Below are 16,465 nucleotides of genomic sequence, written 5' to 3'. Positions count from 1 at the left end.
TCTCACCTCTGTCGTCATGGCCACGTGAGCCCCAGACTGCATGGGAGCAAGTGGTCAGCGCTGTGTGTGGGTGAGGCGTCGCATACTCAGTGCGGTAGGCCATCTGCATCTGGCCCCCCGGCGGCAGGTGCCAGCTTGGCCTTGGAGCCTCGTGGACAGTAACTGCCCGCCTGTTTTAATGGAAGTTTTGCTGAGTGAGGAATAAGGAACGGTGATTCAGTTCACTTGCTGTAAAGCCTGTGGGGAGAAGAAGGCCAGTTTTGATTCTTTTTCTAAACTTGCAAGTGCTGGTGAATTTGTGGTTGTTGAATCACTGAAGCCAGGGGAACCCCCAGTGCCTTCTGTTTGTCAGGAGCAGCATATTTCTGTTTACCTCAAGCCCTGAGCTCCCTGAGGAGCAGGAAAGAGCAGTGCTGGTAATAAAGCTGGCCCGGAGTGGGAGGTGGTGGTGGGGGGTGTGCGTGTGATAATATAGAGGTGCTGGCCTGGTAGCTTCTGGGCGGAGTCTGCTGGAAACCAGCTGGGATATCCTCTCTAGAACTTGCAGCTGGCATGCTTTAGGGCTCAGTGAAGACTTATTAAAAAGGAGTACATGAAAGAAGGGGAAAAAGAGGGATGTGTGTGTGCAGAGAAAGTGGTCCTGCAGGTAGAGCTTTAGTGCCTGATGACAGTCGTGGGGCTGCCCATGAGCCCTGAGGACTGAGGTCAGGGTCGGGGGGAGCCTTTTCTGTGGACACATGGACCTTATCTCTCCAGCCTCACACCTGTTTCCTCTGTGTGTCCCCTTTACCTTGGGTTTGGTGGCAGCTCTGAGGATGGAAGATGTGCTGTCCCTTTGGCTGGACGCCAGCGTTACACGTGTTGCGGGGAGAGGAAGGCTGAAGGGGGCTGGAGGAAAACTCCCTAGCACGGGTCATTGTCTCTAGAAGACTCCCCGCCCAGAGGACATGAACGCCGAGGCCCTGGAATCGGTGCAGACCCGTCTGGGGGGCCCTGGTGACTGCACCGCCTGGGGGCGCAGCGGCGGGCTCTCAGTCTAGCTGAGGGGCCGCGCACAGACACCTGGCCCTTTGGGGACAGACGTGAAGGCCAATCAGTGTTTCTGAAACCGAAAGCCAGTCTCTCTCTCGCCACGAGACCTCACTCTTGCCTTGAATCGTTGTTACCCCTTGACGCTCAGCGTGGGCCCAGGGCGTCCGTGACGACGCAGACTCGGAGTGTGTGTTTATCAGGCTTCCCCAGGTGACTGCTGCAGCGGCTCAGGGCCCACACTGGACAGAAGACCCCCCAGCCTCACCGTGGGAGAAGGAGGGAGCCACCGGCTAGCACTCGCGGTCTTCCTTTAGACTTGGAAGCGTGGCGCTCCAGAACCCATCGGCCCCGGAAGTCATTTACCGACCAGGAGGCTGCAGCCTGCTCAAGCCGGTGGCCTGCCGGAGCGCGTCCAGGCAGTGCAGGGCATAGCTCAGAGTGACCCAGTGTCCCCTCACGGCCCCATCGCTGTTGCTGTTAAGCTGTGTTACCTCTCTCAGGGAGTTGGTGATGGACAGGGAGGCCTGGCGTGCTATGATTCACGGGGTCGCAAAGAGTAGGACACGACTGAGCGACTGATCTGATCTGAATGGTATATCACGCACTGCCCAGGTTAGGAGTGATGGGTGAAGTCTTTTCTTAAACGAGAATCTTGAGGAATGTCTGAAGGGGAAACCAGGTGAAGCTCTTCTGTTTAGGGGTGACCTCACAGATTGGAGTGTCCTCCTCTCCCCTCCCCAGTAGACAGTGATGGTGTCCTAACGCATTTGGCAACACCTGTGACGGGTATGAGGACATAAAATGTTACATCAGTGACATCCATCCTTACACCCGGCAGCTTCTCCCGTACACGTGGTGGGGTCGAGGGAGGTGGTACAAAAGAGTTTGGTCACGTAGAGGGCTGGAAGACAGTCTCGTTCGGCTTCTGCCATGGCGCCTGGCGGGGTAATGCTCATTAATTATCTGAATGAGTGACCTTGATAGTTGTCTGTATCTATGTTAAATTAACACGGACACCAAGACAGGCCCAGCTCACTGAGTGATGATAGCAGGAGTCAGGGTAGCTTTCTGCTGGACAGAGTCAGTTAAAAGGGTTCCGCAGCTCGGTCGGTGCAGCCTCCATTTTAAAGTCGCCATCTTTAGGAAGCCAGGCGTTCTTAGAATGTTTACTGCACTTATGTGCCTCAGAGTTTAATACTCACCTTCATGGTTCAGATCCTGATGGTCTTTCTATCTAGTTTAGTACGTTTATGCATTGTTACTCTTGCAAGATGAATAGGACTCACTTAAAAATATCTTTTCTGTGTCTTTTAACTGTCTTTATTTTGATTGAAATTACAAGAAACCAGAAATACATACACAATCGAAAAATAAATGTTTTTATTCAGTATGCAAAGAGATCTGTGAAAGTGAATAATAGTAGTAAAAAGAATGCCTTAAACTGACCCAGATTCAATCCCTGGGTTAGGAAGATCCCTTGGAGAAGAATACAGCAAGCCCACTCCAGTGTTCTTGCCTGGGGAATTCCACGGACAGAGGAGCCTGGCTAGCCCCAGTCCATGGGGTCAAAGAGTTGGACATGGCTGAGTGACTAACACTTTCACTTTAAATGAGATGGATGAAACTGGAACCTATTATACAGAGTGAAGTAAGCCAGAAGGAAAAACACCAATACAGTATACTAACGCATATATATGGAATTTAGAAAGATGGTAACAATAACCCTGTGTACGAGACAGCAAAAGAGACACCGATGTATAGATCAGTCTTATGGACTCTGTGGGAGAGGGAGAGGGTGGGGAGATTTGGGAGAATAGCATTGAAACATGTATATTATCATGTATGAAACGAGTCGCCAGTCCAGGTTCGATACATGGTACTGGATGCTTGGGGCTGGTGCACTGGGACGACCCAGAGGGAGGGTAGGGGAGGGAGGAGGGAGGAGGGTTCAGGATGGGGAACGCGGGTATACCTGTGGTGGATTCATTTCGATATTTGGCAAAACTAATACAATATTGTAAAGTTTAAAGATAAAATAAAATTTAAAAAAATAAGTAAAATTCAAATATTGAGCCTGGAAATTAGAAGTTCTGGGGTCATTTTAGAAAATTTTGCATTTAACTTCCAAGTTGATCAGTTTAAAAAGTTACATATGATATAATTGATTTTCAGATCTTATTTATTGTGTTTAGAGTCACAGAACACAGTTACTTATGCTTTTTGCTTGAAGGCAACATGAATTGGAAAAAAAATTATGGCAGAGTGTTCCCAATGAGTGAATAAATGTTTATGTCTTACATGTTAGCATGTATCTTTGGTATTTGCTCTCAAGCTGATTTATATTAGATACAGCATCGCTCTTCCTTTGCTTTAGGAATTTGAAGATAATTTTGATGATGAGATTGATTTTACACCACCAGCAGAAGACACGCCCTCTGTCCAGTCTCCAGCAGAAGTCTTCACACTTTCAGTACCAACTGTCTCACTACCAGCCCCATCACAGTTCCAGCCTTCTGTAGGTAAGGCCTTCCATCCTGATGTCATGTTGCCATGAATAACTTCTGAGTCCTGAGAAAGGAAGCCTTGCTACTAATCATAAAATGATTGGACTGTGGGTCTCCTCTGCTTGCTAATTTTTCTGCCTTCTGCTCTTTGGTGAAGCTCAATTCTGGCGGTCACACTTAAGTTCATTGACATTTCAATTTGTTTCTTTCTTCCTGCTCCTCAGACTGGATAATCTCATTTGACCTGCCTTCAAGTTTACTGATTATCCAAAATCTGTTGTTGAACCCCTCTTGTGAAAAATTTTTTTTTTTTCCAGTTCTTGCACTTTCAGCTCTAAAACTTTATTTGGCTCCTTTTAATAATTTCTCTCACTTTATTGGTCTTCTTTCAATTTCCTGTGGTTCTTTGCCTGTGGTTTCCTTTAGCCCTTGCAGCGTGTTTAAGACACGTGATTTAAGCTCTTGTCCAGTAAGGCCAGTGTCTGTTTTCTCAGGGACACTTTGTTTTAAATTTCCTTTGTAGCAGTTCATGTACCATTATTTATTGTTCTTTATTTGTTTTGCAATTTTCTGTTGAAAACTGGATATTTTGAATAACATGATATGCAAAAAAAAAAAGGGAACAAGGAAGAGATGCTGTCTAGGTTCTGACAGCCTGACTGTGTGCCAGGGCAGGTGCCCAGCCTGGCCACTGACAGCTCTGCCTTAGCCTTCAGTTCCTGCCAGAGGTGACGCCTCTGTTCTTAGGTCTCTTCTGAGCAGATGTCCTTCCCTGAGGATGCACATGGCTCTCTAGGTTGCCCTGTATGTGTAATAATAGCTTTTTAAAAAGAGCTCCTTCCCCCCACCCCAGTTTTCACTGAGCTTTTCCGTGGAAGCTCCAGTTGGTGTACTGTTGCCTCAGTTGTTTTCTGCCCCAGGGGGCAGCACCTTGTCCACCTGGCTTTCCTTGTTTTGAGGCACATGAAGCCTCCCCATCCTGATAGAGCCCAGTTCAGTGGAAGAAGGGGTGCCCCTGCAGCAGGCCTTCCGGGAAGCCCCCGTCAGATCTAGAGAAACACGGTTCCTGGGGAAGGAGGGCACTCTGCTCCCTCTGGGACCAGCACCCACTCTGGCACATGGCTTGTTTTTAAGATGTGCTATGAGGGAGGTGGGATGTAGGTGAACGAAAGGCCACAGAGAAATTCTCCCTTTTTCAGTGGCCTTTCTCCTGGTTCCCTTTGATTGCTCTAAACCTTCACCGTCTTCCAGAGTTCTGATGAGGTGGAGTTTGTGGCAAGAGTTTCAGTGTTTGCAGAGAGGAACAGTCTAGAGATCCCTACTCCCCACCCCACCCCCAACCCCCGTAAAAGTAAAGGCCAGTGAGTGGTGGTGACTGGTGGTTACAGCAGGGCTGTTGATCGGAGTATTTGGTGCTGGAGCTCAGAGTCAGGGCAGGATACTTTTTCACAAATAACTGTCAGTTTTAAAAGTTTCTTTTTTTAATAATTTTGTTTACTTATGTTTTGGCTCTGACGGGCCTTTGTTGCCGGGCGTAGGCTTTTCTCTCATTGCCGCAAGCAGGAGCCTCTCTCTGGTTGCCGCGCTGGGGCTTCTCATTGCTGCGGCGTCTCTTGTTGCAGAGCACAGGCTCTGGGGTGTGCGGGCTTCAGCAGCTCTGGGAGGGCTCAGTAGTTGCAGTTCCAGGGCTCTGGAGCACAGGCTCGATAGTTGTGGCTCATGGACTTAGTCGCTCTGCAGCATGTGGGATCTTCCCAGATCGGGGATTGAACCTGTGTCTCCTGCATTGGCAGGCAGCTTCTTTACCACTGAGCCATCAGAGAAGCCCTTAAGTATTTATTTCTGTCTTTATTATCATAAACGTTAAATTTATATTAGCATTTGTACTTTATAGGTAATATACTTATTATGTCTTTTTGTTAAATACTAATCTTTACTTCTTAAATGTTCTTTTTCCTACAGAAGGTTTGAAGTCCCAAGTTGCCCGCCACAGTCTGAACTACATACAGGAAATTGGGAATGGCTGGTTTGGAAAGGTAAAGTCTGCTCACCTTCATTTTTTCCCTCCTGTTACACTGTTAGAATGCAAAGCTGCTTAAGTCTTACTGTGCGTGACATTGCACATCTCTCTACACACTGTGGCATCAATTGACCTCCATTGGCCCCTGAAACCATGTAGGAGTGTGAGCGTCAGCGCTTCTGGGTGTGTGAGTTTCCCCAAGAAGGCCTTCTGTTTCTTTTATCAGAGCCTTTTCTAATTGTTGGCATAAGAACGGAAAAGAGATGGGAATTTTAGAAGCTCTTCATCCTCCTCCAATTATTTGTTTTTCCTCCTTCCCCTACTTCGCCATATGACACTTAAAGCACGTTTTAATGGGAAGATAGCATGGTTACAATGAAAACCGTTGTGAAGAACTGTTGCGTTTCTCATCTTTGGCTTTAGGTGCTCCTTGGAGAGATCTACACAGGCACTAGTATAGCGAGAGTAATCGTGAAGGAGTTAAAAGCAAGCGCAAGCCCAAAGGAACAAGACACTTTCTTGAAAAATGGAGAACCATACTAGTAAGTAAACCATAGCATATGTTTTTTAAATGTGGTCTGTTGAAAATCAGGTGTTTAAAACCACTTTGAGATTTCTGGTTGTAAAATACACAATTTAAATAAGATCCAGAGTCTCATAGCACAAGACCCAATATGTCCAGGTTTCAATCGAAATTACTCATCTTTCCAAGAAAAACTCAGCACAAGTAAGAAAAGGCAGCAGATGGTGGGAATGTGAATTAGTGCCGTCACTATGGAAAACAGTATGGAGATTCCTCAGAAAACTAAAAATAGAGCTACCATATGATCCAGCAGTCTCACCCCTGGGCATATATCTGGACAAAACTGTAATTTAGAAAGGTACATGTACCCCAATATGTTCATAGCAGCACTGTTTGCAATAGCCAAGACACAGGCGCAGCCTAAGTGTTCATAGATGAGTGGATGAAGAAGGGGGTATGCACAGCATATACAGTGAATACTACTCAGCCACAGAAAAGAGGGGAATAATGCCATTTGCAGCAAGTCAGACAGAGAAAGACAAATACCATACGCTATCACTTACGTGTGGAACTGAAAGTATGACACAAGCGAACGTATCTACAAAACAGAAAGACTCTCAGGCAGAGAATGGAAGTGTGGTTGCCACTTGGGAGGGGGACTGAGGGAAGGCCGGGCTGGGAGTTGGGATTAGCAGATGCACAGTATTGTATAGAGAACAGGTAAGCATCCAGGTCGAGCTGTTACAGCACAGGGACCTATATTCAATATCCTGAGATAGATCATAATGGAAAAGAATATGAAAAAGCATGTATATCTGTAAAACGGAATCATGTTGATGTATAGCAAAAATTAACAAAACATTGAAAATCGACTATACTTCAATAAAATAAATACACAAAGACAACAAATACCAACACCAAGATGAGAGTGATGTTTGGATTATCTGACAAGGATTTTAAAGCAGCCATTGTAAAAATGCTTCTGTGAGCAATTAAATTATAGTGCCCTTGAAACAAATGAAAACATGCAAAGCCTCAGCAAAGATATAGACGACATCAAGAAGACCTGAATGGACCCTTCAGAACTGAAAAAAATAGTAATCAAAATAAAAATTCAGTGGATGAGTTCAACAGCAGAATGGAGAGGACAAAGGAGAAACATCAGTGAAGTTGAAGATAAATATTTATCACCCAATTCATGCAGCAAAAAGAAAATAAGTTTAAAAAAATGAAAAATGCCTCAAGGACTTGGGGGACTTGAACAAAAGATCACGACGTCCCAGATTGAAAGGAGATAGAAGATGGCTTAAAAAGATGTTTGAAGAAGTATTCACTGAAAATTGTTCCACATTTTGCAAAGACAAAACTACAGATTCAAGAAATGGAGCAAATCTCAAACAGGATAAACCCAAAGAAATGTGTGGCAACACACATCATAGTCAAACATCTGAAAACAGAAGACACAAAGTCTCAAAAGCAGGGACAGGGAAGCACCATCTTACCTATGGGGTCGGATTACATTAGAAAAGGGGAGTCTCAAATCAATAATCTCAGCTCATACGTTAAGGGACCAGAAAAAAGGAGCAAAATGAACTAAATGCAAGCAGGAGTGGATATTAAAGAGAAGAGCAGAAAGACAGTAGATAAAAATCAGTGAAACATAAAGCTGGCTCTTTGGAAAGACAGTAAAGTTGGAAAACCTCTAACACCACTGACAGAGAACAGAAGAGAGAGAACACACAGATTCCTAATACCAGGAATGAAACAGACCCTGCAGACATCAAGAGGATAGAACGGGACCAGCAGCTCTAGTGTATATATTTGACAACTTAGATGAAATGCACCAGTTACTCAAAAAGCACAAGCCGCCACAGCTCACTCAGTATGGAATAGGTTATTTGAATAGAATTATTAAAGAAAGGGAGTTTGAAACCTAAAAACTCTTCAAAAGAATCTCTGGGGTTGGACAGTTTGACCAGAGAATTCTTCAAAGTAGGTGAAAATGGTGCAGTCACTGCAGACACTTTGTTAAAAAACTAAACATACACTGACCCACCATACGTGTGAGTCACAGCTCTCCAGAGAAACAGAGCCGCGGGGTCTGCAGAGAGGTGGACAGCTAGGTGGAGAGACGGACGGATGAATAGGTGGGTGGGTGGGTAGATGGGTGGGTAGATGGGTAGGTGGTGGTAGGTGGGTGGTAGGTGGATAGGTAGGTGGGTAGGTGGATAGGTAGGTAGATAAATAGATAGATGAATAGGTAGGTAGGTAGACAGACGGATAGGTAGGTAGGTCGACAGAGGAAAGGCAGGTAGGTAATTTATTTTAAGGAAATGGCTCATGCAGTTACGGAGTCTGGCAAGTCCGCAGGGCGGGGCCAGCAGGCTGGAGACACGGAGCACAGCCACTGTTACAGTTCAAGCAGGGAGGCCGTCTGCTCACAGTATTTCTTCTTCACTGGGGGAGGCTGGTCTTTGTTCTCTTAAGGTCCTCACCTGATAGGACGAGGCCCACCCACATTCTGGAGCACCGTCTGCTTTTACTGAAAGCCAACTGATTTAGTGATGATCTCATCCCCAAATGCCCTCACAGAAGTGTCCAGGATAACATTTGACCAAATATCTGTGCACTGTGGCCCAGCCAAGTTGACACAAAATTAACTATCACATCCTATAATCTAGCTGTTGCAATCCTGGGCATTTATCTCAGAGAACTTATTTCCACACAAAATCTCTTGCATGATTGTTTATAGGAGCTTTGTTTATAATAGCCTCAAACTGGGAAAACTAAAATGCCATCCCTAGGTGACTGGTTTGGACAAACTGTGGTCCATCCAACCCATGGAATTCTGCTCAGCGGTAAATGAGAAGGGACCCCTGATGCAGGTGGCAACGTGGGTAATCCTAAAGGCATTATGCTGAGTGAAAAAATCAACCTCAGAAGGCCACACACCGTGTGATTTCATTTACATACATTCATTTACATAATCTTCTGACAATGAGACATGTGGAAAGGAGACCAGATTAGTGGTTGCCAGGGCTGAGGGATGGCTGGGGGGGTTGTCGGGGTATGACCATGGAGGGTGGCACAGAGAGCTTGGTGGTGGGGGACAGTTGTGTGTTTCTGCTGTGCAGTGGTTGCACGAATCTACACACTTGGCAACAGGACCCAGGCGCACACAGAATACTGCTCCCGAGCGTCAGTGCCCTGGTTTCAGGACTGCATTGTGTTGGGTGTCACCAGGAAGGAAAACTGGGTGAAGGGAGCCTGGGCCCTCTCTGTACTGTCTTTGCAACTTACTCTTATTTCATTATTGTCTTATTCTTATTTCATTATTGTCTTCAAAATAAAGATTAAAAAAAAACCATTTTGGCATATCCTTTTTTTTTTAGCTTTTAGACAACATATTTTTCAAAAATGTTTGCATATACAATGATTTATAAAAACAGTATATGAACTAGTTACTTAACATGTAGATTGAAATGCTTATTGAATATAGTCCTCCTCCTTTTAAATGCTGCTTCAAAATGATAGCTATAAAGTTAAATTACCAGAGTTAAAAGATTCTGATGACATAAGTTGGTTTAATTTGTGAAAATGTTCACCTGCTTGCCTTTGAATTATGTAATCAATACGTAACTTAGAATGCATCTGTTAAATATAATCTTCTGGTGCACTTTTCAGTTGATCGTATTTAAATCGTTAAGAATGTTCAGTTTGGGGCTACTGTTTGCACAGTTTTACTGGCCTGCTCCCTCACGAAAACTGCTGTGACTTTTATTTTTTACCAGTATCCTTCAGCATCCAAACGTCCTCCAGTGTGTCGGACAGTGTGTAGAAGCAATCCCCTATCTTCTGGTGTTCGAGTTCTGTGACCTGGTAAGTTTTTAGTACAAGGTCAAGGTTACGTATTTCAGAAGTTTTTACCGAAGTGTTTCTGGCAGATGGAAATGCTGGATGAGGGATGGCTTTCACTTCTATTCCAAAGACACATGGTTAACAAACTGTATATATTCGCTTTCAGTGGATTATGTTGCAGTAAACTCTTCCCCGCCCTCTCCCCCAGCCTCAGTGCCTGAGCAAAGTGGTCCGCGTCGGCTCGGGGTTGGATGTAGCTCCCTTCCCGGCTACTTTCATCTCCACTCCAGGGTCAGCGTTTTATTCTATTGTAGCTGCTGCAGGAAATGTGTATTCTGATGATCAGTACAGTATGTCTGTGTGGGTCTTTTGGGTCAAGTTTATGAAGCTGTTCAAATCTCCTGTTTCCTCCTTATTTGTGGAGAGGGGGCAAGAGCAGAGGCAGCCTGGGTCAGTTTTCTATTAGGTATTGAGAGGAGTGTTAAAATCTTCTGATTACGTATTTTCCTTATTTTTTTTCTTACAGTTCTAGTTATTCTGTTTCGTACATTTTGATACCTACCGCATCAGGGATACAAATTTAGAATAGATATAACTTCCAGTAATTTGAAACTTTTATTATTATGAAGGGACTCTCTTTAACATTAAAAGCATTACTGAGGATAGTCTTTTTAACAATATTAATATAGCTATGCCAGCTTTCTTTTGGTTAGAATTTGCCTGGTTTAGTTCTGCCAATCTTCTGGTTGACATCTCTTGTAAATAGCTTATTGTTAGAATTTTATTAATCTGTCAGTCTTGGTCACTTAAAGTGGAACAGGTTGTCCATTTGTATTTATTGTACCTGCTGTGATGTTTAGAATGTTACCTGCCTATTTTTTATTGTTTTTCCTACCTGACTCAACTTCTATTATTTGCTCTTTTTCTAGCCTTGGTTTGGATTCTTTTTTTTTTTTTTGAGGGGGTGATACAGAGTTTATTGAATTATTAGATTTTTCTATTTACAACTGAGATCACATCTACATACTATTTTGCTAGTCTACATGGGTACATTATTTCTAACAAGTTTAGACTTACGATGAATGGGCTCAGTCATACAAAAGTACAAGCACACACTCACACTAATTGTTTTAAAACAGTAGTGCATACATTATACTCCTCCTATAAAGCCAGCTTTGATTAAAAACCGCTAGTTTCAAAGATCAGTCTGATTTTGAAGATGAACCAAGATACACGAGGTATGATTCTAAAATCTATCTTAGCCATTTTGTACAGTTGCTATCTTACTGGACTATAGTATATATTTTTTAAAAGGACACTGATGAGGGGCACTATCTGGTATTAACTTTAACCAGACAGCTGACTGCCTCCTCCTCCCCCCAAAACCTTTGGCCAAGAGTTCTCCACTGTGAAGACTGAAAGGACCTGGTGATACTACAGCAGCAGTCCCATTATGCTTGGAGGTTACAGAAGCAGGGCCACGTCAACCTTTAATTCTACCACACTAACGCAACTCACAAACGGTTCTGAGATTAGAACATTTACCACCGTACTCAAAACACTTACAGACATGGAGAGTCAGCTAAAACAGAGGGGAAAAAAAAAGTCATAGGTGGTAGGAATCTTAATTTTTTTTGTTTTAGTTTTCCCCATCTCCTGTTGTAGATACTGTTTCTAATTTGGTGTATGGTTACACCAGAAGTTGCAACATGCACTTTAGGTAACAAAGTTTAAAATTAATGGATTTCACTCTCCTCCGGAGACACCTGCTAGAGCTCTGTCTCCTTGTAAGGAAACCAGAGTCGATCTCACTGTTCTCTGTGGCCCCCGGCGGTTTCTCCCATCATGGAGGCTGCTTCCTGATTGAACACTTGCTGCAGAAAGGCAGCTCCCTGCTCTCACAGGACCCAAAGAGAAAACTGGTCATTGTCCTCTGGGTCTCCTGCTTAGAGGGAGCAGACATGTGATAGTTGCCATTTAGCCGGGTTATTTCATAAAGTGAAAGTGAAGTCGCTCAGTCGTGTCCGACTCTTTGCGACCCCATGGACTGTAGCCTATCAGGCTCATCCGTCCATGGGATTTTCCAGGCAAGAGTGCTGGAGTGGGTTGCTCTTTCCTTCTCCAGGGGATCTTCCCGACCCAGGAATCAAACCTGGGTCTCCCGCATTGCAGGCAGACGCTTTACTGTCTGAGCCACCAGGGAAGCCCAGTATTTCATAAAGGTGTGAGAACAGTGGGGAAGGAGTTCCCTGTTGTGTTTCTGACAGTTTTATTGCACAGTTGATTTTGGTTATCTCAGTGTTATCAGAGGTATAATATGCATGATCCTTGCTTATCATTAAATAGAATATGAAAATAACTCCTTTTAACCTAGCTCTGGGTGACCAGTGTGACAGGTGACCCAGCCTGTGGAGAAAGCACACCAAAGATGCATTTTCACGTGATGAGACAGGTCTGCTTGTCAAAGTTCTGCTTTTGTGAGATATTTAATGGTGTCTTTTTTGGGTCCCTAATTGGCTCCTGATACTGATTATAAACAGCAATGGGAGCACTCTTTGTGAGCAAGCATAAGAGAAATAAGTGGGAGTCACCATCTTCCTGAAATGGCACATTTGCAGGCTAATCGAGGTGGTTTCTAAAACCAGCTCATGTGCTTTGGCATTTTCTTATTCTTCACCCAGTCTGTGCATTCCTGAAAGTCTTACTGGGCAGTGTTGTTGTTTTTCCTGGAATAGTAAAAGCTTGATGTTTTCTTCTGAATGGGTTCAGGTGATGAGTTTAGTTTCATGTCTACGTACATATTCAAATAGTTGAGCGCAGAGTCTCATTTTCATGCCTGTGTTCATAGCAGCATTATTCACAGTAGCCATGAGGCAAAAGCAGCCCAGGGATCCATCAGTGGATGAACAGATAAGGAAAATTGGGTCTGTCATGAACTGGAATATTACTCAGTCATAGAAAGGAAGGAAATTCTGACACCTGCTGCCATATGGATGAACCTTGAGGACATTATGCTCAGTGAAATAAGCTAGGTCACAAAAACACAAATACTGTAGGAGTCACTTGCATGAGGTTCCCAGAGTGGTCCCTCCGGGGTGAAGGTGGTAGGGTGGGTGCCGGGGGCTGGGGGAGTTGCTGTTTAGCAGGGAGTAGAGTCTGAGTTTGGGAAGATGAAGAGAGTCCTGAGGGTGGATGGGGGTGAGGGCTGCACGATAGTGTGGATGGACTTAATGCCGTGGAAGTGGACACTGAGAAGTGGTTGAAGGGGTAGCCTTGTGTTACGTGGTTTTTATCACACAAAAGACATTGGTGATCATTTACTTTTATGTAAGGGGCTCTACCAGTGTAACCTACACCCAGCGGAGCCTGGGGTGCTGGTGGAGTCTGTCGGTCAGCACTCAGAATGACCAGTCTCATGTTAAGGAAAGGCTGTTAACCTAGGGAGCCCCCCACCTTGCCCCTGGTGGGGTCACATCTATCTCTGAGGGAGTTCCCTGCTCATCAACTCTGGACCCTAGTATATGTCGGAGAGACCAGCTCTCCAGCAGCAGGGGCTGGGCCTCACTGGGGGCACTGTGGTCAGGGTCTTGGGCTCAGCATGCTCAGAGCCTGGGTGACAGAAATGCTCAGCTCACATTGGGCCCATGAGCCCTGGAGATGCCTGCCTGCCTGGACTGCAGGGATGTCCCCAGAGCACCCCGAAGCCTGGCTTCCCCTGAACCTTGCTCCTGACCTGGGTGCCCCAGGACCCTCCCAGAAAGAGGCCGGCCTGAGCAGAGGCATGCCATCCAAGGCAGAGGCGCCCTCTGGCCAGGGTCCAGAGGACAGAGGCTGCCGGCCCAGGCTCGGAAACGAGTAGCCGCGGCCACCGTGACAGGGGCCACTGTCTTCACAGGTTCTCAGCAGGTCAGAAGCTGGCGAGGGCACGTTGGCCTCTTGCGTCGTCACCAGGCGGGGAACATGCTCAGAGATACCATCTCTTGAGGAGAAAGGAGAGAATGTTTTTGTACTTACTTAGGTCATTCCTTGTGAGATGGAATTACTGGTCTCTTTTTGAAAAACACTTTCTCTTAGAATTTTTATGAAAGCAAGTAAAAAAGTCTGCAGGGTTTGGTAGCTGGCCTGCAGCCACCGACATGTCCTGCCGAGGGTGGGTGCAGTGCTCGTGGGCAGAGGGCTCAGCGCAGGGCGCCGTGTGGAACATGTGGCCGCGGGGGCTGTGGCACGCCCCGGGTGTGTCTTTGGGCAGGCAGCGAGAGTGGGGTCAGGATCACTCACTCAGCAAAAGTGTGTGAGCACCTGTTGGGAACCAAGGGCTGTGCCCCGCGCTCTGGGGAGCACGGCAAGCCACCCCCGTCCTGCCTTTTCCACCCGGAGGGCCAGGTGGGCCTGCCTTCACCCGCTCGTCCTGCCACCTGCTTGTGTGTCTCCCTGGAAAGGCCCTAACCTCATGAAGCCTCAGTGTAGGCATCTGTAAAGTGGGCGTGATCCTGCCTCTCCCAGGCCAAACCATAAGATGGTGAATATGAATCGCTGGGCACATAGTAAGTGCTCAGGAAATGGTAGTTAGGTTTATTCACTTTTCTTATTTTCTAAAGTTGATTGTAATTTAAAGGTTTGGTTAGTTCTGTATAGCGGTTCTAAGTAGGCTTATTGGGGTAGGCTTCACAAAGAAGGTGATGTTTGGTTTGCATGTGGACGGGCGGGTGGATGGACTTTGCTCAGCAAGAAAGGGTCTCAAGGACATGTAAGCCAGGCAGGGGAGCTTGATGGTGTGCACGTGTGGGGTTGGGGGTGAGAGCACCACGATCGGGGAGGCAGATTGGTGTCTGCTGGGAGGGATCGGTTGGAAGGGAGTCGAGCAGAGACCAACCACTGGGAGGTCAGACTGCAGGCCAAGGTGACAGAAGGAAGCAGGTTCCGCACCGCTCTGTCTTGCTTCCATTAAGAGTCAGCAGTTCTGCCTCTGTCCCCAGACCCCGAAGCGGAGATGCAGAGATGAGAGTCTTTGGCCAGGAAGCGTTTTTGGCGTCTGGGTAGACTTCCACGCACCTCTGTGACCAGCTGGCTCCAGCAGCTCAGGAGAGGCTCCGGGGCTGATGAAAGCATGGCCTTACCCGCCCAGGTGTTGGCGGGGAGACGGCCCGACAGCGCCGGGCCTCGTGCTGGGCACTGAGTCTTCCGAGCAGGTGCCGCAGCTCCATGTTACGGATGAGAAGACTGCGGTGAGGGAGGGACAGGCCCTGCCGGCCACGCCCAGGACCACGCCTTCTCCTCGCTGCCTCCTTGTCGGAGTCACGTGTTTGCCGTGGCGAAGCAGGGATTTTTACTGATGGCTTAATTTTATTCTACATACTTTTGTATCAGGTGGGGTTAATGCCTGTACATTTGTGTTCCATCAGCGGGAAGCCTCCCTGAATTGGCCTTTTGTTCAGAAATGCCATGTCTTGTTCATGAATGAACTTGTGAAGTAAGCCCACGCACGGGGACCGTTCCAGACACATGGAGATGAGTGATGTGCCCTGTGCCTCAGGAGTGTGAGGAGAAGAGAGGGCATGGGCTTACGGTGGAGCAGAGGGGAAACGTGGACAGTGTCCCCAACTCATAGCCCGCAGAGGGGACACGTGCCAAATGACGACACGGCATGATCAGGCTTTGCGGTGGGGCGATGTGGGCGGCTGGTGGGGGGGCTGCCGTATTCCCAGGGCCCAGCCAGTGGCCCTCTCCTCCCCAGCATGTGACTGCTGCCCTGGGCCCCGTGGCCCAGGCTTTCTCTGACTATAGGTCCAGGACTTGGTGATGGGTGGTGGTGGGCATCTCGGGACAGAGCAGACTCCAGAATGAGGACTCTGGTTTTGGCTGAATGCCCTGGGAAAATAGAGATGCCAGTTCCTGAGATGGAGCAGATCTCGGAGCTTTGCACTGTGTGCGTTGGGTTGGAGGTGCCTCTCGGGCATCCCAGGAAGGATGTCGAGTGAGCAGCTGACAGATGAGCCTGGGGCTCGGGGGTTGGGGAGGGTCTGAACCAGAGAAGCGTGTGAGAGATGTTCAGTGCCCGTGGGATGATACGCTCACCTGGGAACAGGTGTCGCGGCAAGGAGGGACGAGGACCATGGGCAGAGCCCTGGGTGTGCTGGCGCCTGCTGACCAGGGAGAGGGAGAAGGTTCTGCACAGGGGCCTGGAGAGGAGCGACCGGGGAGCTCAGAAGGAGGAGGCCCTCACTGGGTTCTGAGTGGCTGGGGATAGCTGATGGGAGCAGCTGGAGCCAAGCCTGTTGGGGGTGTGGGGTTCTGGGGGTAGGGAGCAGGCCAACCGGCAGGCCCAAAGCCCTGTGTCCATAAGAGGGAGATGGGATGGGCGCAGGAGCCGGGTATGCAGGCAGAGGGGTGCGCGCTGATTCTTTGAGCAGAGACGGGATGGGTTCGGGGAGGGTAATTCTGATGAGAGGAGGTGCTGTGCGGGTGTGGGCGTGGACAGGCGGGTCTCGAGTGCCGCCGAGGGCAGGAGGCGCAGTCCGCGGGAGGAGG

General features: G+C 47.2%; 1 protein-coding gene across 1 annotated transcript in view; it reads left to right on the top strand.

Annotated features, from left to right (window-relative positions):
- The window catches only part of LMTK2 (lemur tyrosine kinase 2), a 64,022-nt gene that overhangs the window by 13,885 nt on the left and 33,672 nt on the right, over positions 1 to 16,465 (top strand). Inside the window, exons 3-6 of the mRNA XM_010845747.1 lie at positions 3,407 to 3,551; positions 5,499 to 5,572; positions 5,980 to 6,098; positions 9,871 to 9,958. Of these exons, the coding sequence (XP_010844049.1) occupies positions 3,407 to 3,551; positions 5,499 to 5,572; positions 5,980 to 6,098; positions 9,871 to 9,958 (426 nt within the window). The remainder of the gene's footprint in view (positions 1 to 3,406; positions 3,552 to 5,498; positions 5,573 to 5,979; positions 6,099 to 9,870; positions 9,959 to 16,465) is intronic.

Source organism: Bison bison, unplaced genomic scaffold (genome assembly GCF_000754665.1).
Source record: "Bison bison bison isolate TAMUID 2011002044 unplaced genomic scaffold, Bison_UMD1.0 scf7180017864223, whole genome shotgun sequence".
In the NCBI taxonomy this organism is placed as follows: domain Eukaryota; kingdom Metazoa; phylum Chordata; class Mammalia; order Artiodactyla; family Bovidae; genus Bison; species Bison bison.
This window is presented reverse-complemented; position numbering and strand designations above follow the sequence as displayed.